This window comes from Colobus angolensis, unplaced genomic scaffold (genome assembly GCF_000951035.1).
Source record: "Colobus angolensis palliatus isolate OR3802 unplaced genomic scaffold, Cang.pa_1.0 Scaffold8, whole genome shotgun sequence".
Lineage (NCBI taxonomy): Eukaryota > Metazoa > Chordata > Mammalia > Primates > Cercopithecidae > Colobus > Colobus angolensis.
In genome coordinates this window covers 15,004,626-15,031,540 of record NW_012121820.1, presented here as the reverse complement: position 1 = coordinate 15,031,540, position 26,915 = coordinate 15,004,626, and the positions used below count along the sequence as shown (strand labels likewise).

At 45.1% G+C, this 26,915-nt stretch overlaps 1 protein-coding gene across 1 annotated transcript in view; it reads left to right on the top strand.

Annotated features, from left to right (window-relative positions):
- The window catches only part of ACTR5 (ARP5 actin-related protein 5 homolog (yeast)), a 29,483-nt gene extending 4,329 nt beyond the window's left edge, over window positions 1–25,154 (top strand). Inside the window, exons 3-11 of the mRNA XM_011929207.1 lie at window positions 1–151; window positions 1,295–1,524; window positions 3,391–3,560; window positions 6,343–6,560; window positions 7,248–7,430; window positions 17,320–17,436; window positions 18,159–18,298; window positions 19,722–19,854; window positions 24,197–25,154. Coding sequence (XP_011784597.1) covers window positions 1–151; window positions 1,295–1,524; window positions 3,391–3,560; window positions 6,343–6,560; window positions 7,248–7,430; window positions 17,320–17,436; window positions 18,159–18,298; window positions 19,722–19,854; window positions 24,197–24,454 — 1,600 coding nt within the window. The 3' untranslated portion in view covers window positions 24,455–25,154. The remainder of the gene's footprint in view (window positions 152–1,294; window positions 1,525–3,390; window positions 3,561–6,342; window positions 6,561–7,247; window positions 7,431–17,319; window positions 17,437–18,158; window positions 18,299–19,721; window positions 19,855–24,196) is intronic.
- The last annotated feature ends 1,761 nt before the right edge of the window (window positions 25,155–26,915 follow it).

The window sequence follows — 26,915 nt, the reverse complement described above, 5'->3', positions numbered from 1 at the left end:
GTCGGGCCCGCAGGTGGGAAACGCCCTGGGCAGCTTGGAGCCTCTGCGCTGGATGCTGCGCTCGCCCTTCGACCGCAACGTGCCGGTCAACCTTGAGCTTCAGGAGTTGCTGCTGGACTACAGCTTCCAGCACCTGGGTGTCTCCTCACAGGTGAAGGGCGAAGTGGGCTGGGCTGGGCTGGGCTTGAGGGGAGGGGTGCGGTCTCGTCTCCTCTCTGAGGTAACAGTCACTTCAGTAGCTCCGATTGTCTTTTAGTCGATCAGATGCTAGGCGCTGGGGGTATAGCAGCGAATAAAATGCTGCTGCTTGTATCTTGGAGCATGCATTTGGGCATATATGCTCGTTTGTTAAGAAGTCCATTTATTAACAAATATGTATTGAACACTCTGTGTCAGGCACTTTTTAGGCATTTGGAGTACATCTGTGAACACACAAAACCTACTGTGCTTATGGAGCTATTAATACTATGAAAAGATATTCTAGTATGAAAAGGCAGTAAACATGGAATTAAATATAGTAGATTCTATGCCATGATAGGAGAGGAGGGAGTTACATTTTTTTCAATAAGATGGTCAGGGTAGGACTCGTGAAGGTGATGTTTGAACAAGTACTTGAAGGAGATGATTCAGATAGCAAGCCGTGTGAATATCTGAAGGAAAAACAGTCCAGGCAGAGTAAACAGCCAGTGAAAAGGCCCCGAGGTAGGAGTGTGCCCTAATCCTAATTGCAAGGCTGCCTGTGTGAGGGGGAGAGTAATACCTGGAAGAGGATGTCAGAGAGGTAGTGGAGAGGCGGATCACACACCTTATAGGCTTTTACTGAGTGAAATGGGGAGCCATGGCAGGGCGTTGAGCTGAGGAAGGACCTGACTTATGTTCAGAAGGATCACTGTGACTGCTGTATGGAGCATGAATTGTCGTGGGTCATAGGGTGGAAACAGGGACGAGTTAGGAGGCTGTTGGAATAACCCAGGTGAGGGATGATGGTGGCTTAGATGAGGCAGGTAGCAGGGAATGTGATTAGAAACAGTTGGATTCTGGAGATACTTTGAAGATAGAGCCAACACGATTTGCTGACAGTTTGGATGGGACCTTGACTTAATAACTTAAATTCACTCTACTTTCGTATTTTCCAGTAAAGATGAGATGAGAGTCTTACAATCGCCTGTGATCAGGTTTTTGATTAAGAGGCCAAAAGCAAAATCAGCCCTGCAATAAGGATTTTGGGTTCTTCTATGCTTCAAAAAGAGTATTCTGTTACCACTCATCTATTTGCCCTTTCTTTTCAAAGCAGGGCTGCGTTGATCATCCCATAGTTTTGACAGAAGCTGTGTGCAACCCACTATATTCACGGCAAATGATGTCCGAGCTTCTTTTTGAGTGCTATGGGATTCCCAAGGTTGCCTATGGAATAGATAGCCTCTTCAGCTTCTACCACAATAAGCCAAAGAACTCGATGTGCAGTGGACTCATCATTTCATCTGGATACCAGTGTACACATGTTTTACCCATCTTAGAAGGGAGGTGAGTTGCACTTGTGGCATTTGAGTGCTATTTTGAGAAGCATTCGGGAAACATTTAGTGCGTGCTTTAAAGGCAGAGTAGAAAGAGCAGTACTAGCCTGTGAACTGAGCCCTTGGGCTTAGCTTTGAACTACCTCACTGTGTGACTGTGGGTAAGGCCCTTTGCCCATAGTTCTGTCCTTTGTGACCTTCTGGAGGGAGTTGGGGTGGATAATCTCTTAGTTCCACATCCATAATTCTACAGTTTTATAATTCTGATTTATGGGGAGATAGCCAACATAGTATCTACAGGTAATAGACATTCAATAGAAATGTTTTGAATAAATTTAATTGAGACCATCTTTGTGTTCTGGAGTGGTTTTTTTTTTGTTTTTTGACAGAGTCTTGCTATGTCATCCAGGCTGGAGTGTAGTGGCACGATCTCGGCTCAGGGCAACCTCCGCCTCCTAGGTCAAATTGATTCTCCTGCCTCAGCCTCCCAAGTAGCTGGGACCACAGGCACCTGCCACCATGCCTGGCTAATTTTTTTTGTATTTTTAGTAGAGACAGGGTTTCACCATGTTGGTCAGGCTAGTCTCAAACTCCTGACCTCAAGTGATCCACCCTCCTTGGCCTCCCAACTTGCTGGGATTACAGGGGTGAGCCACCGTGCCCAGCAAATTTAAAGTTCTTTAATCATTATTGTTTAGACCTTTCAGATACAGTGCCTGGCACATAATGGACCCATACTAAATATTTTCAAGTTGAATGAAAGGCAAGGGTAGTTTATGTTATATTTAAAAGTCTGTTCCCACTTTATCATTGAGCTTTCACTGTCTGGTAAGAGCCTAGGCCAGCACTGTGTTCTCCTGAGAAGGTTTCTCACATGGCATAAAGAGACTCACACTTTAGAGCTGAATGTCTGGGTTTGCAGCTCTGCTACTTAACTTCCTCACTTCATTTCCTGACATGTAAAATTGGGAACAACTGATTTTCCAGGGTTACTCTGAGAATGAAATGAGATAAGGTAGGTAATGGCACTTTGTAAACTGTAAAGCAGACTGAACATATAAGACAAATACCATTGAATTTCTTGTGAAGTTTCTGTGAAAATCTATGAAGAAAAAAGTAATTCTTAGGTGTTACCAAACACTCCTGATGTATGAAGTTCTCTATGTAAAGAGAATATGCAGAAATAAAAGTAACATGTTATGTTATATTGAGAGGAAATTACCTGAAGGCTGCGAAATTATCAGAGTGAATCATATCCTGTTCTATGCTGGCATCTGCTGGTGAGGTACGATACAGCAGTGACATTTTAGTTTTCTACAGCAAGTTCCTAGTGCTCTGCCACTTACTTTCACACATTAGGAATATAAAGTTACTCTGGTTCTTTTACAGTAAACCAGGATGTGTGTGGTTACTTAATGTGTTTACTTCATCAGTAGATGTGGAGTGTTCAGGGGAGGGCTTCTTAAACTCTGGCCTTCACCAGTCACCTAGGGAGCCCATTAAAATGCAGATTCTCAGGCCCCCAGAGCAGCTGTGTACTGGGAATTGGCATGTTCAACATTTCCTCCAGCTAATTCTGGGATACTTGGTCCCAGGACTACAGTTTGAGAAATATATGATGAGACTCATTAAGATCTGACTTTGGAGTGCATTCCTGTTAGGTGGCCATGTGACTGTATAGGTGAACTAGGAATGCCTGCCTACAGAAGAGGCTATACCAAGGGAACTTTAATGTCCCTTCCAACTGTCAGGTTTTGTGTTTCTCCTGCTGGTCTATTTCTTCTTTATGTGCCTTAAATTATCTTGTTTCTCCCAAGATGCTCCATATTTCTGTCCTCCAGAAATTTCAGTGCTGTTTTCTACTGCTTGGTTATAGATTAGATGCTAAAAACTGCAAGCGCATCAATCTTGGAGGAAGCCAAGCAGCTGGTTACCTCCAGCGTCTCCTCCAGCTGAAGTACCCTGGGCACCTGGCAGCCATCACCCTCAGCCGCATGGAGGAGATTCTGCATGAGCACAGCTACATCGCTGAGGATTATGTGGAAGGTATCCAAGAGGATGTTTGCCTGCAGCTTTTGGATGTTGTCTACCTTGTATTCCTTAAATTACTGCCAGCGTAATTCCTTGTTTGCTCACTTTTTAAGCACCCCCTTCCCCTTTTTGTATTCCCTTTCTTAAACTATTCAGTAACCTGATAACTTACGTTGTATGGGTTCCCTTCACAAATGGTAGCTTTTATAACTTGCCTGTAATACAGATCTTGGAATTGTACAACTTTCAACTTTTTCCAGATACTAAACATTTTTAAGAGTGAGCAGAACATATCAGACTAAAAATATCTTAAGTTAGAAAACAATTGAAATTGTTTTATTATACCATTAGAATAACATCTATGCTGTATAAACACCTCTTTTCAAGCTTGTCTTGGACTTTTGGTTGTATTTTACACTTCAAATTAAAGTGTGAGTTTTAGTTACTATTGTCACTTGAATGTGATGAAAATATCTTCCTCCTGAATTTAAATAGTTCGTATAAAACCAAAGGACTATGGACAATGCCACTGTGAATATAGCTGTATTCCAATAGTGGATTTGCTTGTTCTCGTTGAGGGTGCTGACCTCGGCTGAACAATAATGAGCTCCTGAAGGGCAAAAACTACATCTGTTTTTTTTTTTTAATTTTTAATTGTGGAAACCATGTAACATAAATTTGCCATTTTAACCATTTTTAAGTATATGTTTCATGTGTTAAGAGCTGTGTTTTAATTAACTTTAGAAAGCATTTATTCAGCATCTGTTATTGCTGGGATATAAAGAAGTTGGGGAGACAGATAGGGAAATAAAGAATTGATGAGAAGACTCAGTCTGGAGAGTTAGAGACTTGCCAGAAGACACGGCTGAAGCACACAACTCTCCATGCTCCCACTTCTCTGTTCTCCAGGTGCTCCAGTATTGACTCTTTTTTTTTAGTCAACTTTTTGTTTTACAGTTCTGTGATATGATTATAAAGAGAGAGCATGAGGGAATTTTTTGGGATGATGGAACTGTTCCGTATCCTGATTGTGGTATTGGTTACATATGCTTTCTCTTTATAATCAGATCCTGTCTTTATCCACAATAAACAGGAACAGACTACTGATACACTCAGCAACTTGAATGAATCTCAAAGGCATGATGTTGAGTAAAAAAAAAAAAAAAGTTTCAAAAAGTACATACTATTGGACTCCATTTACGTGACATTTTGCAAAGATAAAACCATAGTGATAGAGAAGAAGTGAGGGAAAGAGTGCCTGGACTTGGGATAGAGGCAAGCTTTTGGGTGAACTCATTTTCATTTCTCCAGAGTAAATAGATTGCTGGGTCATGTGCTTGCATGGTATGTCTTTCCGTCCTTCTACCTTGAATCTGCTATATCATTATATTCAAAGTGAGTTTCTTGGTAGTTGGATCATTTTTTAAAAAATATCTATTCAAAAGGCCGGGCGCGGTGGCTCAAGCCTGTAATCCCAGCACTTTGGGAGGCCGAGACGGGCGGATCACGAGGTCAGGAGATCGAGACCATCCTGGCTAACACGGTGAAACCCCGTCTCTACTAAAAAATACAAAAAACTAGCCGGGTGAGGTGGCGGGCGCCTGTAGTCCCAGCTACTCGGGAGGCTGAGGCAGGAGAATGGCGTAAACCCGGGAGGCGGAGCTTGCAGTGAGCTGAGATCCGGCCACTGCACTCCAGCCCTGGCGACAGAGCAAGACTCCGTCTCAAAAAAAAAAGAAAAAAAAAATCTATTCAAAGTCAACCTCTATTTAATTGTTAGGCTGAACCATTTATAATTTAATTATGCATATGCTTGGATTTATGTTCATCATGTTATTATTTGTTTTGTTTCTTCTGTTTATTGTTCCTCTGTTTCTCTCTCCTGCCTCCTTTTAGGTTATTTGAGCTTTTTTTTTTAAGTATTTTATCTGTTGTGTTTTTTACTGTACCTTTTTACTGTAGTTTTTAGTGGTTGCTCTAGAGATTACAGTCAACACAACTTTTCATAGTCTACTTAGATTCTGTGTTTACCACTTCAAGGGGAATGTGGAAATGTCAGCACTATATTGACTCCTTTATTTTGCCCGGTTTATCTTAAAGTTGTCTTATTTATTTCATCTGTATACATTGGAAACCCATCAGACAGTGTTGTGATTTTTACTTTCAATTGTCAAATAGGTTTTCAAGAACTCATAAGGAGATGAGTCTGTTATGTTTAACCAGATCATTTATATTGCTCTTTCTTCATTCTTGATGCTCCAGGCTTCCTTCTGGTGTTGTTTCCCGCCAAAGAACTTTACTTAGCAGTTCTTTTAGAACAGGCCTGCTGGCATTATGTCCAGGTTTGGTAGCTGCTTTTAGTTGATTGAGTAGATTCGGGGATTGGGTGGAGTGTATTTTCTCCATCTGACCTATGTCTGAAATGCTGGTATTGATTAAAAAAAAAAAAAACAGAGTCTCGCTTTGCCGCCCAGGCTGGAGTGCAGTGGTGCGATCTTGGCTCACTGCAACCTCCGCTTCCCGGGTTCACGCCATTCTCCTGCCGCAGCCTCCTGAGTAGCTGGCACTACAGGCGCCCGCCACCACACCCGGCTAATTTTTTGTGTTTTTAGTAGAGATGGGGTTTCACCATGTTAGCCAGGATGGTCTCAATCTCCTGACCTCCTGATCCGCCCGCCTCGGCCTCCCAAAGTGCTGGGATTATAGGCGTGAGCCACCGTGCCTGGCTGGTAATTGACTTTAATTGTTGTGTTAATAGTGTTTCCATTTCATAACTTTCAAAACTGTTTCTTTGAAGAATTACACAAATGGCGGTGTCCTGATTATTATGAGAGTAATGTCCACAAGATGCAGCTCCCATTTTCCAGCAAGCTCCTGGGCAGCACCCTGACCTCTGAGGAGAAACAAGAAAGGCGGCAGCAGCAATTGCGGAGGCTGCAGGAGCTCAATGCCCGGCGGCGGGAGGAGAAGCTGCAGCTGGATCAGGAGCGTCTGGACCGACTGCTATACGTGCAGGTAATAACAAACACAGGGATGGGCACCCTTCTGTGTTAACAAGATGATCTCAGATTTTCTTGTATGTTTTTCCATTGGCCTTAAGATGCTTTGACTGTTTGTCACCTTTGGGGTCAGGAAGGAGTGCAGGGGGATCATCAGCATAGAATACAGTGTAGAAGCAGCTGTTTCGGAAAGAGCTGTGGACTCCAGCATTGTTTATTTTCACCTTATAAGTTCCTTTATGTTTTTAAACTTTGTAAGTGTAGCATACCTCATGCAAAGTGCACAAATCTTTGTTTCATCTTGAAGGATTTTCAAAGTGAAACTTGCCCATGTATCTGCTGTCAGGTCAAGAAACAGCATTGTCAGCATCCCCCCCAGAAGGCTCCTTTCATGTCTCCTCTTAGTAACTTTCCCACCTTCTTCCACAACCTTTCTCCCCCCGCCCCAAAAAAAGGGGTAACAACCTTTTAGATATCTGTCACCATCATTAGTTTTACCTAATCAGTTGTTGCTAGAACTGTGATGCAATGCTAGCCTAGAGACAGCTAGAGAGGTGGGCAGCTGTGTGAAACTGGAGGGAGCTGGAGGTGTGGCTCTGGGCAGGGTAGGCCGGGGGAGCTCTGGAAGCTCTCACCAGCTGTCATTTTCTCCGTTTGACTCTAAAGCTACTTTCCTTCCTGTTTGTGACTGCTCTGTTTTCAGGAACTTCTAGAGGATGGCCAGATGGATCAGTTTCACAAAGCTCTGATAGAGCTGAATATGGACTCCCCAGAAGAGCTGCAGTCCTACATCCAGAAGCTCAGTTCAGCAGTGGAGCAGGCTAAGCAGAAAATCCTCCAAGCAGAAGTCAACCTCGAGGTGGATGTGGTAGACAGCAAGCCAGAGGTAACTGAGGGCCTTGGAAGGAGCAGCCCTTCTTGAGAGGAGGAGTGTCCTCAGAGGGCTGACATCAAAGGGGTTTTGCCCACAGTCGGGAGGAAAAGAGAGCAGAAGGGACATGGATGGTGGCAGAGACAGCATTGACCTTGTACCAACTGAAATTCTGTGAGAAGGGATTTCACCCTGTAGATCCCTGGACCCCTGAGCGCAGAAAGTGCATTTAACATAGGAAGAACATTCACACAGCAAACCTGTGGTGCTGTCTTGAACCTAAACCAGCTCCACTGATAGTCATTGGCAGTCATATACTTCCTTTAATTTTCCTCTAGTATTTTATTAAATATATTGTGGTTGATTATTCACCTACCTCCTTTCCATCTTGGTATTCTCTAAGGACAGGGATCATGCTTCATACATGATTTATGAATTTTTTACAGCAATTGCTAGTTATGCTCAATAATACATGTATAGGTTGCCTTAAGATCAGCCTTTTATTAGTTGCTAAAGACCCTCTGAATAAGCTCTTTGATTTTCTCTTTTTCTTCTTCCTCTTCTTTTTCCTCACCCGTGCACTGTTAATAAGTGTTTTTGAGGCCGAGCATGCTGGCTCACACTTGTAATCCCAGCACTTTGGAAGGCCCAGGTGGGCAGATCACCTGAGGTCAGGAGTTCGAGACCAGCCTGGCCCACACAGCAAAACCCTGTCTCTACTAAAAATACAAAATTAGCCGAGTGTGGTGACACATGCCTGTAATCCCAGCTACTTGGGAGGCTGAGGCAGGAGAATCACTTGAACCTGGGAGGTGGAGGTTGCAGTGAGCTGAGATTGCTCCGTTGCACTCCAGCCTGGGCAACAAGAGCAAAACTCCATCTCAAAAAAAAAAAACACCAAAAAACAAATAAAGTGTGTTTCTGTTCGTTTGAGACAGGGTCTTACTTTGTTGTCCAGTTGGAATGCAGTTACATGATCATAGCTCAATGTAACCTCAGACTCCTGGGCTTAACTGGATCCTCCCACCTCAGCCTCCTAAGAAGCTAGGACTACAGGTGAGCGCCACCATGCCCAAGTCATTTTTACAATTTTTTTGTAGAGATGGGGTCTCACCAAGTTGTCCAGGCTGGTGTCGAACTTCTGGCCTCAAGTGAACCTCCCTCCTCAGCCTCCCAAAGCACTAGGATCACAGGCTTGAGCCACCATGCTTGGCAGTGAATAAGTGTCAAAGTAGCCAAAAGAGCTTAGGCCCCAGCATCTTAGTTTCTGTATGGCAAAGGGGCAGCCTGCAGGTCAGTATCACTGGTAGAGTCCCCTGCCTTTAGAACTGGAAGAAAGAGTTAGTAATTGTACATACTATTCCTGGATCTGTCATCCCTAGAATTCCAGAACAAAGTAATTTATTGCCTTGAGACATGTTTTAGGCAGGATAAACCAGACTAACTTCTTGTTTTTTTTGTTTTTCTTTTTAAATCAACTTTCATTAAGCTGTTGATTACCTATCCTTTTAGAAAAAAAGATACTTTGGAAAAATGCAAGTCAGTGCCATTTGATGCTGGGTGTATCATGGTGCTTATCAGTGATGTCAGAGTTGCCTTTGGCTCAACAGGAAGCTTACTTTTGCAGTGACGGGCTCCCAGCTGAGGCTCGCTCATAGTTTCTGCTCTCACCGTTGCATTCTCTACATCTCGACAGTCTGTCGATTGTGTGAGGACAGTACATGAGTGTATGCTTTATAGAGCAGATCCTGAGATAGGCTTACTAGATACACCTTACTGGATCACTAAGATCTTGTGTAGAAGGGGCCTTTACCATCTTCTTCCAACGCGGCATCCCAGATCAGCCTCAGCTGAATCAGTGTGCCTTTTCCATTTTGCTTCTCTCGGTTTTCAGGTCTTTGAGGTTTGACTTGTTGTTTACTGAAATCTGGAACCATGTTGTCTTTGTTATATATTCATCCATATTTAGTTTTTATCATGCTTGACATGTTAGCAGGACATACTCTTCTTTATACCGGAGCAGTGCCACTCAGCCACATGCAGATGAAGGATTTCAGATTTCAAAAGGGGAAAAAAACCAAACAGCTGTGAAGACGTGATTCTTCAGCAGTTGGGAAACTAGTTTTTCCTTTTCTTTGTTCATTTGTCTGCATTTGTTACATGCTGTGATTCACCACCCATTCCCCCATTCTTTCAACAGATACTCAGTAGGTACCTACTTCATTTTATGCTCTGGCACACACATTTAAATCTCCTTGGGTGTAGGGGATTTTGAAATGTTGGACTGCAAAAGATTTTTCTATGTGCAACAAATTTGACGATCAGCTGGGCTCGGGGCAGTGGCTCACGCCTATCATCCCAGCACTTTGGGAGGCTGAGGCAGGTGGATCACCTGAGGTCAGGAATTCGAGACCAGCCTGGCCAAAATGGTGAAATCCCATCTCTGCTGAAAATAGAAAAATTAGCCGGGCGTGGTGGCAGGTGCCTGTAATCCCAGCTACTCGGGAAGCTGAGGCAGGAGAATCGCTTGAACCCAGGAGGTGGAGGTTACAGTGAGCCGAGATTGCGCCATTGCACTCCAGCCTGGGCAACAGAGCAAGATTCTGTCTCAGAGAAAAAAAAAGCGGTGATTGGTCACTAAACCTTTAATGGTTAGTCAGCATTCAGCATTTTAGGGTAATTCTTAATGATCAGTCAATTACAGTCACATTTGTGGGATAAAGTTGACTGTGACACTGGCTAGCCAGTTCTACCTTTCAAAAAGTATTTGTAGTATTTTCCAATAATATAATTCATTTAGAATGAATTGAATCGATATATGTGAACCAAAATTCATATTGAAATTCCACTTAAGCAGTAATGGCTGAACTGAATTAATACAGCTGGAATTTAACTAATAGTGATCTCAAAAATCTGTTTTCTTATAGACCAATCTATTCTGGCCCTTGCTATTCTGCAGTATTTCTGTGAGGATGTTGTGGAGGAGCAGGCTTTGTTAGCATGAATTCTAACGAAGTATTTAAACCAGAAGATGCTTGATTTTCATGGCTACAAGCACAGCATAAGAGGGTAGGAGGGGGGAGAACACAGTTTTTGAGCATCATCATTTGTTGGAAAACACAATGGGCCAGATATAGAAAGTTCTCCCGCTTTACTAGCCAAGATCAAGGTTGGCCTCTACTTCTTCTTATGCCACTCAAGGCTGTTTTAGGGAACCATGCTGCATCTTCTGTGGTATGCCTTGGCAAACTGTCATTCCATGCAGTTCCAAAAGAACAGTCATATTAGTGTTTCTGAACACCACGTTAAGACATGTGGAGACCCTGGCAAACTCTAGCAGGAGAGAAGCCAGCCGTGGCAGAGAAAACTGTTCTCTGTTGGATGCCTGTTCTCTGTGTTGAAATTACCAGCTTTGTTCCTCTCTGTGAATCATATGAATTGGGATAAGTAAATATCCTTTTTATAATTTTTGTGAAGCTAAGAAGTTATCTTAAGATGATATGCTTTGGAATGAAGCTAGGTGAAGGTGAATGTTGATTTTTTTTTTTTTTTTTTGGCAGCTGAAGAAACCTCTTGAAACCCAAAGCTTTACAATCATCTCTATTCCAGGGGAATTTGAGGGTGTATCCCAGGGGCCCACCACTCAGTGCCAGGCGCAGTATACCAGGGATGCAGAGGTGATTAAGATACAATGCCTGCCTTCCTGGGTACTTCAAAAACAAAAAACGAAGGCAATAGCACCATGCGCAGCTGACTGTAATGAAGCATAGCAGGTATGCTGGTAAATGTGTGTGGGAATACGCATTTGGTTTTTTGAGAGAGGATTGGATGTTTCAGCTGGTCCTTGAAAGATTATTTGGGCCGGGCACAGTGGCTCACATCTCTAATCCCAACACTGAGAGACTGAGGAGGGAGGATCACTTGCACCCAGGAATTTGCGACCAATCCCTGAACCACATAGATCCTGTCTCTAAAAAAAAATTGTTTTTGGCTGGGTGCGGTGGCTCACGCCTGTAATCCCAGCACTTTGGGAGGCAGAGGCGGGTGGATCACCTGAGGTCAGGAGTTTGAGACCAGCCTGGCCAATGTGGTGAAACTCCGTCTCTACTAAAAGTACAAAAATTAGCCGGGCGTGGTGGCGGGTGCCTGTAGTCCCAGCTACTCGAGAGGCTGAGGCAGGAGAATGGTGTGAACCTGGGAGACGGAGCTTGCAGTGAGTGGAGATCGCGCCACTGCACTCCAGCCTGGGCAACGGAGCGAGACTCCATCTCAAAATAAATAAATAAATAAATTTTAAATTAGCTGGGCGTACATCTGTAGTCTCAGCTACTTGAGAGGCTGAGGTGGGAGGATCACTTGAGCTTGGGAGTTTGAGGCTGCAGTGAGCCATGGTTGTGCCACTGCATTCCAGCCTGGGCAACAGAACGAGACCCTCTCTAAAAAAAAAAAGGAAGATTATTTGATTTCAGTAGGTAGCAGAGGAGGAGGGAAGGACATTTTAGGTGGAAAGAACCACACATGCAGGTATATAGAGTGTGAACAAGAAAGGCTGTGGTGGGTGATGAAGTGGAGATTAAGGTCTTTACCCATTAGGCTTACGAGCCTGCATATTATCCTTCAGACACTGGTAGCCTTCCAAGGATGTTGAGCAAGTGAATGAGACAATGAGATTTTGTTTTGGGAAACTAACTGGTGGCAGTTAGGATGATGGGTTGAAGGGAGGGGTGAGGCTACAGGGGGGGAAAACAGAACAGATGTAGGATCAGATGTAGGATCCCAAGATCTCACTGCCATTTACAAGCCAAGGTGACGAGAGTAGCAGTGTTGATAATAGAGCGTGTGGCATGTGCCGACCCCTTGCTGAGCACCTACACAGGTGTCCTCCTGGTTCATGTTCACAACTCAACGGGTAGGTACTGTCATTATCCCTCTTTTACAGACAAAGATTTGGAGTGAGGTCGCATAGCTAGAAGTAGTACTGGTCAAATTCAGACACGAGCAGTTCAATTCCAGATTCCACTCTTGTAACCCTTAGGCTGTATTGAAAGGCAGTGGGTAGATGGTAGTGCCTTTGACCAAGTTGGGGAAGATAATTGGCTTAGTTTTGAGCACCTTTTTTTTGAGAGATTGGATCTCACTCTGTTGCGCAGGCTGGAGCACATAGTGTGATGATGGCCTACTGTAACTTCAAACTCCGGGGCCCAATTGATCCTCCCACCTCAGCCTCCCTAGTAGCTAGAACTATAGGTGTGCACCACCACGCCCAGCTAACTTTTTGCTTTTTAATTTTTTGTAGAGATGGGTCTTACTGTGTTGCGCAGGCTGTTCTTGAACTCCTGGCCTCAAGCAGGCCTCCCACCTTGCCTTTCAGAGTGCAGGGGTTACAGGCATGAGTCACCGCGCCTGGCCCTGAGCTCCTTATTTTTAAAATCGCTGTAGGACATCAGGTGCAGCTTTTCAGGACTCTGCGGGACATCAGGTGGAGCTAGGGGAGGACAGAATCAAATGGGAAGCAAGAAAAGAAAAATTCCTGGAGAATGCCACCACTTGAGAGTTAGGTGACAGAAGAAAAGCCAGGACGAAGATTGAGCAAGAGCAGTCAGAGATAAGGGAAGCCAAAAGGGTTGATGGGAGAGTTAAGAGCTTGAATGGTCATCTTAACTAGGATGAGAATTATTTTTTGAAACAGGGAAGGCTTGGAAGGATAAGAAAATGGGATGTGAGAGTGATCTGGCTGCGATATCTGTCACTCCATTGATTGCCAGGGTTGATTCGGCTGATCTGGCCGGCTAGGCGGGTGTCTCCTGTCCTCACCACTTCATGTGTGTCCCTCCTGAAGCTGCATGTTTGGTTGAAGAGGACGACCATCCCCAATAGAGGAGGACCGGTCTTCCATCAAGGGTATACGAGTAGCTGCGCTCCTCTGCTAGAACCTCCACACAAGCTCTCAAGGACATGAAAATAGATAAGGAAGTAGAATGAAGAATAAAGAGGGAAGTTCATTTTTTGAAGCAACTAAGGTGATCTTTTAAGATTCCCAGGGTTGAGATTAGAAAGGAGACTGTGGAGAAGGGTTTTGGGAAAGGGCAGGCAGAAGGAAGCTGAGAAGTAACCACAGGATTGCCTAAATAGCACCTGGGACTTTCTGCGCTCTTGCGCCCCTGGAGCGTATTTAACTTTTCTTTTTTTTTTTTTTTTGAGACAGGGTCTCTGTCGCCCAGGCTGGAGTGCAGTGGCCAGATCTCAGCTCACTGCAAGCTCTGCCTCCCGGGTTCCGGCCATTCTCCTGCCTCAGCCTCCCGTGTAGCTGGGACTACAGGCGCCCGCCACCTCGCCCGGCTAGTTTTTTGTATTTTTTAGTAGACACGGGGTTTCACCGTGTTAGCCAGGATGGTCTCGATCTCCTGACCTCGTGATCCGCCCGTCTCGGCCTCCCAAAGTGCTGGGATTACAGGCTTGAGCCACCGCGCCCGGCCGTATTTAACTTTTCTATTGCTACAAAAACCACTCCAAACTTGGCAGCATAAAACAACAACAATTTTATTGTGTTCATGGGTTTGGTGGGTGAGGAATTTAGAGAGGATACAGCAGGGATCTCTGCTTCAAGGTGCCGGGAGCCACTGCTGGGAAGAATTAAATAGCTGGGGACTGGAATTAGCTGGAGGGTTTTTCACTTGTCTGGTATCTGGGCTGGGAGGACTTACGGGCTCGGTTCATGGGGGACTCTTGACCCAGGCACCTACACATGGCTTCTTCGTGTGCCTTGGGCTCCCCCCAGCATGGCCACTGGTTTCCAAGAGGGAGCTTCCCAAGAGAGCAGCCAGAGAGTGAATGTTTCAAGAGATGAAAGCATAAGAAAGCTGCATGACCTTTTAGGACCGTACCTCAGAAGTCACCTGACATCATTTGCACCATACTTTGTTGGCTGTAGTCCTCCCAGTTCCCCACTGAGACTCAAGGGGAGGAAACAAAGCCCCTCCACCTCTTTGTGAGGAGTGTCAGGGTCTCATTACAAAAACGTGTGTGGGATAGAAGTTACTGTTGTGACCTTCTTTGAAAAATATAATTTGCTCCAGAGCCCAAGTGGAAAGAGTACTGGGAGGCATCCTTTAGACTGCAGGCTTATTGGTTGGGTGTAACAGAAGCAGATAGAGTTCATGGAGGGATGGTGGCAAAAGTGATTGGATTCCAGGCTAGGTAGAGAAGGGTGTGTGAATCCACAGGAAGGGTCATCACTTGGATTGAGGGAGGCCAGGATGGAGGTTAGGATGAAGATGAAAAATAGGGTAAAAATGTGGGGTGTAGAGAGGAAGGACTCCAGTGGACCCCAGTGCTTGCTTTCACCTGTTACTTGGGGAATCACAGGTTACAGGTTTTTGTCTGTAGTGATCTTAAATACACAGATGATATTTTTGTCTTCAACCCAATAATACGACAGAATTATTTAAGGGACCAAATTAAGTGTGTGTTTAAAAGGGAAGAGGGAAGAGTTGTTCATTTCTCACCCAACGCTGCCCCAAGTTCATGTCCCACTTATACACAGATGGAGAAGCGGCTCAGAGTGTGCTTTTCCAGCTCTGCCTCTGTGGACCTTTCATATACCTTTGGTTGCCTTCCAAGCTGTATCAGTGACTACAGAGCCTGGCAGCCTTCTGTTATGTCACACTGCCTCCTGTTTCTGCTTCCCCCAGATGACAAACCACCAAATGAAAAACAACTTTGATGATCAATTTCCACTCCTCTGCTGGAACCCTTTGGGGTCATTCCTGAAGAACTGGGTTTGGTGCCAAGCCAGAATAGGCACAGACACTCCTGTGGGAGGGCTCCTTTCTTGTGAGGGGAGCTGAGAGTCTTCCAGATCACCAACTGCAGATGGCAAGGGGAATGTTCCTTTACTCCCTCTCTGCTGTCCCTGCTTGGACAGAGGAGCCTGTCATTGTCTCAGCTGGTCTTGCTGCTGCATGTAAAATCTTTCATTGATCTCTTGTATTACCTACTCTGAACTTAGGCTAGATCGTTTCCATATTCCTAAGGCCCCACTTGTCTTATCCTCAGCCTCATGATTTATAGAACTCCAGCTTAAGGCAGAACAAAGACTTCGGAACTGAGTAGTTCTGTCTCTTCCCACGTGTCCACTGCCTGCTAGTGCTATGTGACCTTGGGCAAGTTACTTCACCTCTCTGAGCCACAGTTTTCTCACCCATCAAATACAGCAATATCTGCAGTAAGGACTGGGCAGATAGCAGGTGTCCCTCCTTTCTGTGTCTGATTCAGTATTGGCAGGGACAGCTTTTGCTTCCTTCCCTGAGAGCAGGGTTCTTTAGATTCGTGTCACCCAACCCATCTTCTTTCCTCCTCAAATTACCTCTATAAACCAGCCCTCTCATCCTGTACACAAGTCTCACGTGAAGAAACATTCGCTTTCCTTTCCAGGGTTTATCCTCAAGCCTGGAAAATCCCCCTCAAATATTGTAGAGTCATCTATACTGAACAGAATTTAGAGTACATTGTCACCCATTTTGCATGCCATATTTGCCACATGACTTTTGGTGTGTGAATGTGTGTGGGGTATTGAGGGGTATTGCCTTATTTTAATGCCAGTTTACATTTGCAGTATATATGAGTAGGTTCTAGAGAAGTATATTTAAGTCCTCTGAATTATGTTGGTAATTTACATACTTCATAAATTCCGAGAGTAAGGAGAGACTCAGAATGCATACTCAGTGGCGCAGTCTGCTCTCAAGCATACTTGGCTATTGGTTATACTCCGCTTGAACCCTCCCAAGACACTACCTCATAAGACAGTCCATTCTGCAGCCGCTCTCATTGTTACCGCATTCTTCCTTGGGATGCAACTAAATATTTCCACCCGGAACTTCTCTCCATTGAGTCCAATGACAGATGGCTAAATATGTCTCTCAGAACCCCCACATTCCCCAGCTTACTTTGTACAGATTAGAATAAAAAGTGCCCTAACTTCTCTTTTGGAAATGGTGCCGGCATGTCTAGACCCTGCCCAGGTTCATTGTGGTCATAGAGGAGAACTTGTTCTGCAGGACTCCACAGATAGGAAGCACTCTGCTACCCTGGGGCCTCTAGTCCCACTCCCAGCCCAGCAGGACCTGCTGTTAAGGGACCGATTGTTAAGCTCATTAGTGTTGGCACATACATTTATTTAATAATTTATTTCTGTCTCTGAGGCAGAGTCTTGCTCTTTCACGCAGGCTGGATTACAGTGGCATGATCATGGCTCACTGTAACCTCAACCTGCCAGGCTCAAGTGATCCTCCCACCTCAGCTTCCCAAGTAGCTGGGACTACAGGTGCTCACCACCACACCCAGCTAATGTTTGTACTTTTTGTAGAGATGGGGTTTCACTGTGTTGCCCATGCTGGTCTCGAACTCCTGGACTCAAGCAGCCCGCTTGCCTTTGCCTCTCAAAGTGCTGGGATTACAGGTGTGAGCCACCGCTCCCTGGCCAGCAGATATATTTATTAATTATTAAGAGATTGCTTTAACTTTGCTGGTAGTCTAGCTGCCTTGTAGGATAGCAGCTGTCACACCCTTCCCTCAGAGTTGCGTGTGTGGTGGTGTGACTCATGCAAGCAGCAAGTCTTCCACGGGGCCCAGCCATGAGCTGGCACCATCAGAAGGCTTTAGAGAAGGCGGGGGTTGGTGAGGCTTGTATAAAGTAGGAAAGGTAGGAGATCAAAGCAAAGCCCGTTCCTGGCTTTTTAGTCTTCGTGTTCATGTGTGCTTTTTTAAAAATAGCTTAGAAACATTTTCATAGTTTTTATGTAAGGTTTTAGAACATTGAGCAAGATCCCAGTTCTTTTTTGTGGCACTAAAATGATAGAACTGAGGCCTGCTGAAGGTACAGGTTCCATTTTGCTTCTTCTCTTAGACCCCTGACCTGGAGCAGCTAGAGCCGTCTTTGGAAGATGTGGAAAGCATGAATGATTTTGATCCCTTGTTTTCAGATGAAACACCTGGAGTGGAGAAGCCGGTCACTACTGTCCAGGTTTGACTCCTACAGCCCAGAACATGCTTATTTTTTGAAGGTGTTGACTTAAATGGCTGGGCTAGTCTGTTTCTTTAGGACTTAAAACAAAACTGTTATATTTTTAGAAAATTGGGTACCAAAACTTAAAACATCTGAAATCAGGGATTTTTTTTCCCCAGTGATTGATGGATTGGTTCCAGCACCAAGATCTGTGAATCTGTGAGAAACAGTCCACCCGGCAGAAACATCTGGGAAAGTGATTGGGAACTTGAGATCTGAAGACTGGCTCCTAATGGTTTCATTTACATTTAAGCCAATGCCAGTACACATAATCCTCTTTGGAGTCTATGTTTCTGTCATTACAATACCAACCAGATAAACTGTCCTGAGTCTGAGACCCACCTGGGAGAGAGCTTCCTTGCCATACAGGGATGGGGCACTAAGCAAGGCACTGAGCAGGAGACTTGTCCTCTAGGCTGGGCCTTTCACTGCTACTCTCCACAAAACCTCTCCCTGCAACTCGGGGACCATTTCATGGTGGAAACATGTACATGTTTATAATATACAGGTTGGAAGAAGGTAGGAAATTGAATTAGCAGGTCAAGAGAGTTGGGAGAGGCTATACTGGCATTAACAAGGGACAGAAACTGTTGGGATAAGAAATGCAGTTTGAGGAAACTAGCCACTGGAATGTTTGTCATTTGGCCTAAAAATATCTTTTAAACCTTGGGTTTTTAAAGCCCGTGTTTAACTTGGCAGCATATCATCAGCTGTTTGTTGGGACAGAAAGAATTCGAGCTCCAGAGATTATTTTCCAGCCATCTCTCATAGGAGAAGAGCAGGCTGGGATTGCAGAGACTCTTCAGTACATTCTGGACAGGTGAGACAGCGAATCTGCTTTTCCTTCTATTTTCCTGAAACATTTCCTTGGATTTTGCATTGAATGGTAGATGTGATGGTCAGGCACTTGAAAATGCGTCTCACTCTCTTCTTTTCATTGACTTGCTGTGCTCAGACAGTATTCCCTTAATCTCTTATCACCAGGCCTGGCACCTACAGGCACCTACAACTACAGAACTGGAGCTTTGTAGTTAGTTGTTTTCTGAACCTATAAATGCTAGGTTGACTTGAGTAGCTTTAAGAGTGTCTTTTGGCCGGGCGCGGTGGCTCAAGCCTGTAATCCCAGCACTTTGGGAGGCCGAGACGGGCGGATCACAAGGTCAGGAGATCGAGACCATCCTGGCTAACACTGTGAAACCTGGTCTCTACTAAAAAATACAAAAAACTAGCCGGGCGAGGTGGCGGGCGCCTGTAGTCCCAGCTTACTCGGGAGGCTGAGGCAGGAGAATGGCGTAAACCCGGGAGGCGGAGCTTGCAGTGAGCTGAGATCCGGCCACTGCACTCCAGCCCGGGCGACAGAGCGAGACTCCGTCTCAACAAAAAAAAAAAAAAAAAAAAAGTGTCTTTTAAGTTTGAACAACCCAATAACATGTAACATGTACACTGGTTTCCATGTAAATCTTCGCATTATTAAAGACTAGTGATCTTAAATCACCCTAAAATATTGCAGAGCTAATAAAATTTTTTCCCCTCCTTGCAGGCATTTTACTTACTTAAGAGTTTGAATCCAGGTATTTTACCCATTTATGCGGGCATTTACCTGAAGTATGAGTTTGATCATTCAAGTTGGTCAAGTAGGGAATCGAATTCTGTAGGACTCTGGCTGCTGTTGGTTATAACGACAGGGAAACGTGTACCTAGTAAGGAAGAAAAAGCTGCTGCTGCTGTTTTGAGTGCCTTTGAACCTTGTCTTAACCGTGGTTGGAAAGTGATCGAAGATGTCTTAGATAAGGCTGTTATTAAAAAAGATAAAAAGAAAGCACAGGTCGATAGATGGGCCCTCAAAAAGGAGGCATGGCTTCTGGGGATAATGGAAATGTTTTGTCCCTTGATTGTAGTGATCAATACTGGAACGTATAAATTTGTTAGACTTTATCAAAACATATGTAAATTTATTCTCGTTTATTTTTTTTAAAATGTATTATAAAAGTATAAAAATTCTAATCATGTTAAGGAAATAAGTTGACCATTCAAATTATGGTTTCGTCTGGCTATTTGGAAACATTGGGCTGGCATTCTGTAGGGACACAAATGAAAATTGCAAGTTTTGATTTTTTTTTTTTTTTTTTTAGCTTTTTGTGTAGATGTTTTTCTGTTTTGTACTGAGAGCTTACATTTCGGCATCCACATTTCATTCTGATATTTGAGTTAAGGGACTATATTAGGAGTTGTTTCTTTCCTAGGTACCCAAAGGACGTTCAGGAAATGCTGGTTCAGAACGTTTTCCTCACTGGCGGGAACACGATGTATCCTGGGATAAAAGCCAGAATGGAGAAGGAACTGTTGGAGATGAGACCCTTCCAGTCTTCTTTTCAGGTACTGATTGTTTGAGTAGTCAATTATTCTGAAAATAGCATTACCTGTTTTCTGATTGCAAAAGTAATAATCATGCAGAAATATCCACAGTTAACATTTTTGTGGCTTTTCTTCTGATCTTAAGTCCATGTTTAATTTTTAAAGCAAAATGGGAATCGTGTTTTATATACTATTTTGTGGTTTCTTTAAATTGGAAGATGAAGACATGCATAGAATTCTAAGAGTGTGAAAGAGTGTGTACCTCAAGAGTAAGTCATTCTCCTACCCAGTCCCGGCCCTGCAGGCAGAGCTTATCCGCCATACATTTTCTACACGTGTGAGTGTGTACTGCTTTGTAAGCTGAACTGAACGTGTCATGAACATTTTCCCATGTCATTATTCTGTTAAAATACTATCTTTATGACTGGTGTGAATGCCCCACAATTTACCTACCAAATCCCTGATTACCAAGAAACATGGTCTGAGCTCCCATCATGGACCAGGCACTGTGGGGATGCTGAGATGTCCTGAACACAGCACCTGGCTGCAAGGACCTCGCTATCTGAGCAGGCAGCAGCCGGGTAAATCAGAGCATAAGGAATATACAGGCATGGGCACCTGGCAGTCTCCATTGGTGTTCAGAAAAGGCTCCATGGATCTGGACCTTCTCAGGTGAATAGGTGTTTGCCGTGTAGACAGTGTGGGGCATGGGACACATTGGAGAGGGCATCCCAGACAAAAGGATTAGCATGAGCAAGGGCACACAGGCCAGAAGCTTGTTGAGGGAGTGCGAAGTGGCTGAGTTTTGCTGTAGCACATGGCTGACAAAGAGGAGAGGAGGTGGGTGAGGTAGAGAGGTCAGCAAAGCCCACACTGTGCAGAGCCTATGCATCCTGCTAAGAAGCTTGGCCTTGGTCTGCTCTGCTGCATGATGTAGTGTACATTCAGGGTGGCATCTCTGGGCTTTGGTCCTGACTCCATCGTCACCATTACTGAATTGTGCTAAGCTTTGGCTTTCTCAGTGGTAGGAAGAGGGTAATCGGTATGTGTTGCTGGGATTCAGTGTACTGGTGCACGTCAAGCGCCCAAAAAGGGGCCTGCATGTAATAAACTCTCAGACATGAGCTGTTGTTTTGAGGGTCCCTAAGACCATTCCAGGCAGGATGTTTCTCTGGGAGGATTCACAGGACTCAGCATGTAATCAAACTTACAGCTGTGACTTAGTACGGCAACTCAGCAGAGAGACAAGGTGCCTGGGGTGAAACCTGGGAGCAACCAGGTGTAAGTGTCCGAGGCCCCTCCCTGTGGAGTCACACAGGACGTAATTTCTCCAGCAGTGCCTTGTTAAGAGCGCATTAAGTGTCGCCAACCAGGGAAGTTGGTAGGAGACGCAGTGCCTGGGGTTTTTATTTGTGGGCTGATCACATAGGCACCCCCTGCTTGGAGCATACCCAAATTCCAGGCTCACAGACGGGAAACACGTGTTTGGCATAAACCACATTATTTGTATGAATGGGCTTATTGAGCCACTCTTACCGGGTGGTGGTGGGAACCCTCCCAAAATCCAAGTTCCCAGATGCCTGCCAAGGCCCCACCCTTGGAAGTAGCCTTTCTAAGGTAACAGTGGGGCTGTTCTGTTAACTCTTTTCTGTACAGCTGTTATCTTTAGCCATAGTGATGAACCATGAAGGAGTCTAAGCAGGGAATGTGATCTGATTTACATTTAGTAAGATATATTTGACACTGATGTGCAAAATAGAGTATTAAGAGAAATATTGGAAGCAGACCAGTTAGGAGGCAGCTTCCTAGCCTCTAGGAGGAAGTCCTCACTCCACTCATCAGGCTTTACAGGGTCTCTTGTGTTCTGACCTTGAAGAACTGTCCAGGGTTCTCTCATCATTCCCCCTTCCACCCTGCACTTCAGCCACAGCTAACTGCTATTAGTTTTCCAGAGTTTTCCTGCCTTAGGGCCTTTGCACATGCTGGCTCCCTTTGCATAGAGTACTCTTTCTAGCTCATCCAACTCTCTCAGTGGCTGGTTTCCTGGAAATCACTTCCTCCAGGAAGCTTTCCCTGTCCTTTCCTATGTTCCTTACGAGATCCACCTCTGTTAGGGAAGAGACAACCACTGTCTTGTGAAATGTCTCCCAAGCCCTTGGCACAGTGTCACTTGGTAGCTCTGCAGGAAATACGAAAGCAGTGGCAGAGGGAGAGGAAGAGAGGGAGTTGATGTGAAAGAGGCTAAGGCAGTCAAATTGTCAGAACTTGTTAGTAAGTTGGATCTGGGGAGGGAAGTGAGACCTAAGATAATTCCTAAGTTCTAGGTGGAGCAACTAGTTTGCTGAGTAAGAGATTCACTGGACGAGGAGCCGTGGGAGGAAGGACAGACTTAAGGGAGAGGATAGTGTGTTCCATTTCCAGGGTGGGTTGAGTTTCCAATGGACACACGGAGAGGTGGCCACAGCTAGCTGGATGAGCGCTCGGTGGGGAAGGGGAAAGGCGAGAGGGTAGTTTTACACCCTTCCACCTGCCACAAGCATAAATGTGTTCTGGGCACTCTTTGGGAGGGTAGGTGATGTTAAGGATGAACCCCTAAAGAACACTAGCATTTAAGGGCTGTAGGACACCCATGAGTCTAAGAAGGAGGTGGAGGAAGAGGAGGGGGGAGCAGGAGAGAGCAGCAGTGCTGAAGCCAAGGGGTGACAGGAAGGGGCATGAGCCTGGGGCTGGGTCATGCTGGCAGCAGCGACTTAGGATGAATTAGTAGAGAAAAAAATTGTAGAAGATTTTCAAGATGTGTTTCTTGGTAATTTCCAAAGTCTCCCATGAATCACTTTGTGAGCATTGGTTGTAGGAATGCTGCTACCAGCCAGATCTTTTCCCAGCCCTGCTTTTGCTGTTATGGTCTCACATGGCCTTGCCTCAGCTCCCCCCGGCTCCTATTTCTGCCCCCTTTCACATTGTAATGTCATGAGTGTGTCACACCATCACTAAGCCCTGATGTTCCAATTTTAGATTATGTATTCAGCGGTGGCTCAAACACACCAGCCACCTAAGGCCCTCCATGATCGTTAGAAGGAAGAGAACCCCAAGATGTGCAAATTTACAACTTTAAGTTCCTGTTTTTTCTTAAACAGCAAAACATTTTTAAATATTACAAAAATATCAGACAATTTAAACCAAAATAAAAACCAAGAAAACCGTAGTGTCGGACTCTGCGAGCAATGTTCTTTGTATACTCTCCGGTCGTTTTCATCTCATGTATGGTTTTAACCAAAAGGAGATTGTTGACAGCTTATTTTGTAACCTGTAATTTTTTCACTTTCAAATTATTGTGACACTGTTTTTATATCAATAGGTACATTTCCAGAGCATCCTTTTTATGGCTATATAGTCTATTAATCATATATCTTGCTGCATTTTTTATTAGTAATGATGAGAGCTACGCTTTATTGAATACTCTGTACCAGGCAGCATCTATCACGTGCCTTACACTCATGCACTTAAGTCCACTGAAGCCAGGAGGTGGGGCCTCTGGTTATCCTAGTGGCGAGGTCCTGGTTCACAGGCCCCTTGCCCACGTGGCAAGCCCAGCAGCTGGACTCCCGAGCTTGCACTTTCCCACCTCCATTTGCGCATGCTGATTCCACTGTTACGGCCCTTCACTCCCGAAAGTTCTGAAACCACCATTCCAACCTGGAACTCATGGGATTGGTGGAGTGGGGAGGTGAGAGGGAGGTAGGAAGTGAGGCGGGTAACTCCAGAACACAGGAGGCCCAATGGGAGCTGCAGTGATACCATAATGATCAGATCAGCCTAGCTGAGGGCCTTCTCAGAGCTGCTGAACCCCAGCCCAACTCCGATGAGAAGAAGGGGAAACTAAGTGCCAGCAGCCTCGCAGAGAACGTCACCCCTCTCTGCTGCCATTTCTCCTGAGGCTCTTTTGCTACCCTGGCTAGAGCTGCCTTGCAGCGGCCCCTGTTTCCCTCTGCTCAGAGTGGGGAGCAGGGCCAGGAAGGCCTTTTCCCCAGGTCACAGGCCAGCCTCCGCTTCACCTCTCCCTGACAGCTTGTGGTTGACAGCATCGTGCAGCAGGAGGCTGCGCCACTGGCCCCTCTCTGACCCCGAGTGTCAGGTCTTGTGTTAGTAAAATGTCTGACAGCCGTGTGTTCTGAAGAATCTGGGTATTCCAGCTCAGCTTTGTTTACAGGGTGTGGAGCTAGCCCCGAACTGCCTTGGAGTGCACTGGGCCCACCTATGTGTATATTTCTGGGGATAAAATATCGGGGGCTGTAGCTGAGCCAGGTGAACATTCACACCTGGAGCCCTGGCGGAGGTGTCCTGGTGAATCTTTGTGTTTCAGGTTCAACTTGCCTCGAACCCTGTGCTGGACGCCTGGTACGGTGCTCGTGACTGGGCCTTGGACCACCTAGATGATAATGAAGTTTGGATCACCAGGAAAGAATATGAAGAAAAGGGAGGAGAGTACCTCAAGGAGCACTGTGCTTCCAACATCTATGTCCCCATCCGTCTGCCGAAGCAGGCCTCCCGCTCCTCAGATGCCCAGGCATCCAGCAAGGGTTCTGCTGCTGGCGGAGGTGGTGCTGGCGAGCAGGCGTAGCAGAGGCCCTCCAGAGAGGCTGCCCTGCACACCATGCCTTGGGCCATGTTGGCAGCATGACAAGACTATGATTGTGCTAAATGTATCCACCCAAGTCTGCTGGTCACATTTGGCAGCAAAATGGATTTCTCCTGGGGAGAACAAAGTTAAGGGACACTGAGACCTGCCCTTCAGAATTAGGTTCACTTGAGGGCTTCTGTGGCGAAGAGACTAACTGGCCTTCTGATGTCTTTGTTCAACTGTGACCGGCTGTGGCATCAGCTTCCTGTAGCAGTAAATGAAGACAGAGTGGAGGACACAAATGTACAAAATGCACAAGACTGATTTCTTACCACGTTTTAGTCTTTTTTGTTTTAAAAAAATTCTTTACAATTTATCTTGTCCGTGTAGATACTTTATTCTTCTGGATGTATTCAGATACTGCATGAATGCCCAGCGAGGGGAGGTCTTTCATGCATATGAAAAGGTAATGTTTATTGCCAGGCACAGTGGCACATGCCTGTTAAGGCCCAGCTATGTGGGAGGCTAAAGCAGGAGGATCGCTTGAGCTCAGGAGTTGGAGGCTATCGTGTGCTGTGATCGCACCTGTGAATAGCCACTGCACTCCAGCCTGGGCAACATAGGAAGACCTTGTCTCTAAAAAGATACATTTTTCATAAAAGGTAATGTTTGTGCAATAAAAGCAGTTGCCTCAGGAACCAGAAATATTTCCCTCCTCCTATTTTTTTCCCCTTACAGATAAGGAGAAAAGGCCCAGAAAGTTACCAACATGTGAGGTCACTCTGCAAGCCAGGGACTTGCTTGGTGCCAGAGCCAGTGGCCCAGCAGCTTTGTTCATACTTTCTCTGCTGGAAACTTTTCCACCATTCAAGGCCTACAAATGTTTTATTTCTGTCCCTCTGAATTTGTTGGCTCCTTAACTTTTTCAGACTTTTCAGAAGAAAGAGACTGGAGGAGATTTATCCTGTATCCTATTCAGTTTTGCCATAACCTCACATTCCATGTACCTTCCCAGCTCTGTCTTAAGTGGACAGATAACCCCTCCCTTTTACAGAGATTGCTTAGTGAGAATTTTAACTCAAAGACAACCAATTATTGATCCCAGAAGGCCCCTGAGCTAGTATCATTGTCAGTGAATTTGTACCTTTAAATCTCATGGAGCCTCTAGCCCACCCCTCTGAGGAGGCCACCGCAGAACCTGTTTGCTCATACAGTTTACCAAGGGTCATATCACCTGGATCTCCAGCTCTGGAGGGCTTAGAAACTGCAGACTGGGAGGGAAGGAGCAGTGGTGATGGAGAGAATGGAAGACCACAGCTGACCCTAGACAAAGGAAAAAGGAAAGGTTATCACAAACCTAAACAGAAGATGCACAGGGGGAAGATACTCCATTGAAAAGAAATAAAGGAAATAAGAAAGTAATAGATACGGAAAAGAGGCAAAGGAAATTAAACTGTAGTTGAAGAAGAAAATTTGACTATATTGAGTTTTGTGGTGCTGGTGGTAAAAACAATGTGACATAAACTTTACCATCTTAACCATTTGTTTTGTTTTGTTTTGTTTTTGTTTTGAGACAGAGACACTCTTTCGCCGAGGCTAGAGTGCAGCGGCGCAATCTTGGCTTACTACAGCCTCCTCCTCCCGGGTTCAAGCGATTCTCCTGCCTCAGCCTCCCAAGTAGCTGGGACTACAGGTCCGTGCCACCAAGTCCCACTAATTTTTTGTATTTTTAGTAGAGATGGGGTTTCACCGTGTTAGGCAGAATGGTCTAGATCTCCTGACTTCATGATCGGCCTCCCAAAGTGCTGGGATTACAGGCGTGAGCCACCGCGCCTGGCCCATCTTAACCATTTTTAAGCGTCCAGAACAGGAGTGTTAACTCTGTGCACATTGTTGGTCAAAAGATCTCCAGAACTTTTTCATCTTGTCAAACCATACTCAATACCCATCAAACAACTCCCCCCGCCCGCCTCTGTCCCTCCCCAACCCTTGGCAACCATCATTCTACTTTGTAAGAGTTTTTCTTTAGATACCTCACATAAGGGAAGCCATACAGTATTTGTTTTTTTGTAACTGGCCTATTTCACTTAGCATAATGTCCTCAGGCTTCCTCCATGTTATGGAATGTGTCAGAATTTCCTTCCCTTTTAAAGCTGAATAATATTCCATCATATGGATATACCACATTTTCTTTTTTTACCTTTGATGGACATTTAGGCTGCTTCCATTTCTTGGCTATTGCAGATAATGCTGCAGTGAACATGGGAGTGCAGATATCTCTTCAGGATCCTGATTTCAATCCCTTTGGATATATACCAGAAGTGGGACTGCTGGATCATATGGTAGTTCTATTTTTAATTTTTTGTAACACTCGTACTGTTTTCCATAGCAGCTGCACCATTTTCATTCCACCATCGAGGCACGAGAGTTCCAGTTCCTCCCCATCCTCACCAACTCATTA